The sequence below is a fragment of the Myotis yumanensis genome, unplaced genomic scaffold (genome assembly GCF_028538775.1).
Source record: "Myotis yumanensis isolate MYYU_CA2020_CCGP unplaced genomic scaffold, mMyoYum1.0.hap1 SCAF_5, whole genome shotgun sequence".
NCBI lineage: Eukaryota > Metazoa > Chordata > Mammalia > Chiroptera > Vespertilionidae > Myotis > Myotis yumanensis.
In genome coordinates, this window is record NW_027223756.1 from 87,303,044 (window position 1) to 87,306,027 (window position 2,984).

Here is a 2,984-nt window from a genome sequence, read left to right on the forward strand (position 1 = left end):
GATAGCTGGGGGTGGGGGGCGGAGGGAGGCAGGGAGGGGCGTGGGAGGAGGCTGAAGGTGTGGTGGGGGCTGCTCCCCTGCCTCCTCCTCCTCCCACCTCGGGGTCAGACCCGGGGGTCACGGAAGCCCATTCTGGGGACCTCGCCTTCCGGAGGTGGGGCGGGTGCTCCCCGCGCCTCTCCCCACACCTGCGGCTCCTTTGTCCTCCCAACGGCCCTGGCGGGGCCAGCGCTGGGGGAATGATGAGGACTTTCTCCCCTGGGGTGGAGCCAAGCCAACGACAAAGGCTCCCAGGAGCACTTCCAAACCTGCAGCTCCTCCAGGGGAGCTGTTCCCAGGCGGACCCCACAGAGGAGGAAACTGAGGCTGGGCGCTCACCCCCGTCTGGGCCAAACAAATCCACAGCCAGAGACTGGAACATGGTGCCAAGAGGGGTCCCAAGTTTACCTGCCCAGCTCCCTGCCCCCCACCCCCGTGGGGCCCCCGCCAGAACGGAATCTGTGGGTCAGGTGCAGCCCGGTGGGGAGAACCTGCGTGTTCCCCAACTGCGCGTGGCACGGTCCCCAGCAGCGTCCCCCCAAACCTACGTGAGCTGTGAGAGCCCTCGCTCTCCCAGACTTGCAGGGGGCACTTATTTCTTAATTTCATTCACCGATTTTACAGAGAAACACGGACCTGCTGGGACACCCATTCACGAGTGGCTTCTTGTTGGAGTCCTGACCTGGGATGGACCCCAAAACTTAGGCGTATAGTAATGACGCTCTACCCAACCGAGCCAGGGCCGTAGGGGAATTTCGAAGGAGTCAGAGCACCAGGGCGCCCAGGAGGAAGTGGACTGGCTGCGAAGAGGGGGCCTAGCCCCTCCCGCCCACGTGGGAGCCGGTCGGGCCGGTTTCTGCGGCCCCAGGAAGCCGCCCCCAGCGCCTGACCCTTCACCCCGCCCCTCCCCCACCAGGGAAGAACACCAGACAGTCGACTTTGCAGTTAAATGGTCTTTATTTTCGTATCTGGTCTCTCTAGCAAAAGGCCAGACAGACAGAGTTAAACAGAACCCACCAGAGTAAATAGGCCCTCGAACGCACTGGCTAGAATCTCCCTCCCCAAGCCGGCCCGGTCTCAGCAGCACCTGGGCCCAGCTCGGCCTCACAGAACTGCGGGAACCCCTTCCCCCACTCGTGTGACTCAGACCAAGGTCTTCTGGGTTGATGGTCTGTGCCCGAGGGAGGGTCACGCTTCAGACCGTGCGCACATCCCCACCTCGAACGCACCGAACGAGAAAAAAATTTAGCCTGAAATGAGATCCGTTCCCCCTGCCCCGAAGGCGCAGGGGTGCGGGCAGAAGCGCGGGGGCTGCGCCCCAGGCTGCCCCCCTCCCAGGCCCCACACCCACGCGAGGCGACAGGAAGCGCCCCACGCCTGCCCGTGACGCAACGATGACCGCTTGCATAAGCATGTCCCCCGAGGGAAAGAGGGCGCCTGGGCGCCGCTGGGAACGAGGTCACCGACTACCGCAACACCTCGAAAGGGCAGCACAGCCCCCGGTGAAAATAAAGTCCGACCCCGAGGAGTGTCAGGAACCAGACCCCCCTCACCCAGTCCCGGGGGACGGGAAGGCCACGTCCCCGTCGGTTAAGCCGGCACCTGTGGGCGCGGCCGGGCTCGGAGGAAGGCGCCCCCGCCCCGGCTCAGGTTCCTTGGCGCCGCCACTGCACACGGTGGCGACAGCTTCCCGGGCCGCCGCTCCTCTCCGTTTCCGCGGGCCTGCCCCGCGGGGGCGGCCTGGCTTCGGGTCTGTGTACTCGGGCCGACGCTCCGGCCCGCGCTCTGGACTCCCGCAGCGGCGCTCGGGGGCCTCAGAAGGCCACCACGGCCCGGACCAGCACGTTCAGCACGCTGTCCGCCGAGCGGCAGGCCGGCTTCGCCTCGCAGGCCGGCGGCGGCGGCGCTGTCGGGGGCGCGGAGGGGCTGCAGTTCAGGAGGCCGGAGAAGCGCCTCTGCAGGACGCGCGCCAGATTGGGGAAGGCGCCTTCCGCTTGCGCGGGAGGGGCCTGCAGGCGCTCGGGGACCTCCGCAGACTCCCCTTCCTCCGCGCCCTCCTCTTCTAGACGGGCTTTCTTGCTCGGGACCAGTCCGGCATCTCCGCCGTCGCTGAGGCTGCTGCTCCGCCGCTTGCGGCTGACTCTGGCGGGTCTCGGGGCACAGCGGGCAGGGGTCTCCTCGGCTTTCGGCGCCTCCTGAGTGTCCATGGGCTCCGGGCAGGGCTGCTCACCGTCGGTGGACGCTGCTTCCGCTGCGGTTTGTGCTTCCCGCGGAGGGTGCAGGCGAGGGTCGGGGGAGCGGGCGACTGGCGAGGGCACCTCGGGCGGCTCGTGGGCTTCCACCTTGGCCGAGAGGTAAAGCTCCCGGGCGCTACGCATGACCATAGACAGCTGCAGGCTCCGGTGCAGCCGCAGCCCTCCGCGCTGCATGCGCGAATGGTACATTTTCCACACCGACAGGGTCATAATGCGTTGCGCCTCCTTCTGCACCTCCATGGCGACTCGACGGTGGGGACTTCCCTGCTGAGCAGACGCACTTCGGACTGCGCGCTGGCTCACGCTTTCTCTGCTCACATCAACCGGCGCTGAAACACCCCTAGGACGCTCTGCCCCGGCGCCCGCCACCTGGGCCCATTTGTACCCGGAGCTACGTCACCAGGACGCCCCACCCAATCAGAGCGCTGCATCGGGCTTTCCACCGCGTTGGGGCCAGAGACTTCAGCCTTAAAGCGACAGGGTGGAATTTACCGGACAGACAAAAGGGACACTAGCCCGGACGCGGGGGAGCCTTCCCCAGGACCCTGAGCACTTGGGGTGGTCTCCTTTCGCAGCCCTCGCCGCCTCAGTGCGCCCGCGCGCAGGCCCCGGGGAGCGGGGCCGAGGGTGAGGCTCAGGGCCCACCCACGTGCTAGAGTTCGCTGGCCCCCGCAGGTCGTAGGCGGCTGG

General features: G+C 67.3%; 1 protein-coding gene across 1 annotated transcript; it reads right to left on the minus strand.

Annotated features, from left to right (window-relative positions):
* Positions 1 to 977: 977 nt before the first annotated feature.
* Positions 978 to 2,658, minus strand: IER2 (immediate early response 2). Its single transcript, XM_070416204.1, has one exon. The coding sequence runs from the start codon at positions 2,532 to 2,534 to the stop codon at positions 1,854 to 1,856; it is 681 nt and encodes a 226-aa protein (XP_070272305.1). The 5' UTR covers positions 2,535 to 2,658; the 3' UTR covers positions 978 to 1,853.
* Between the last annotated feature and the right edge of the window lie 326 nt (positions 2,659 to 2,984).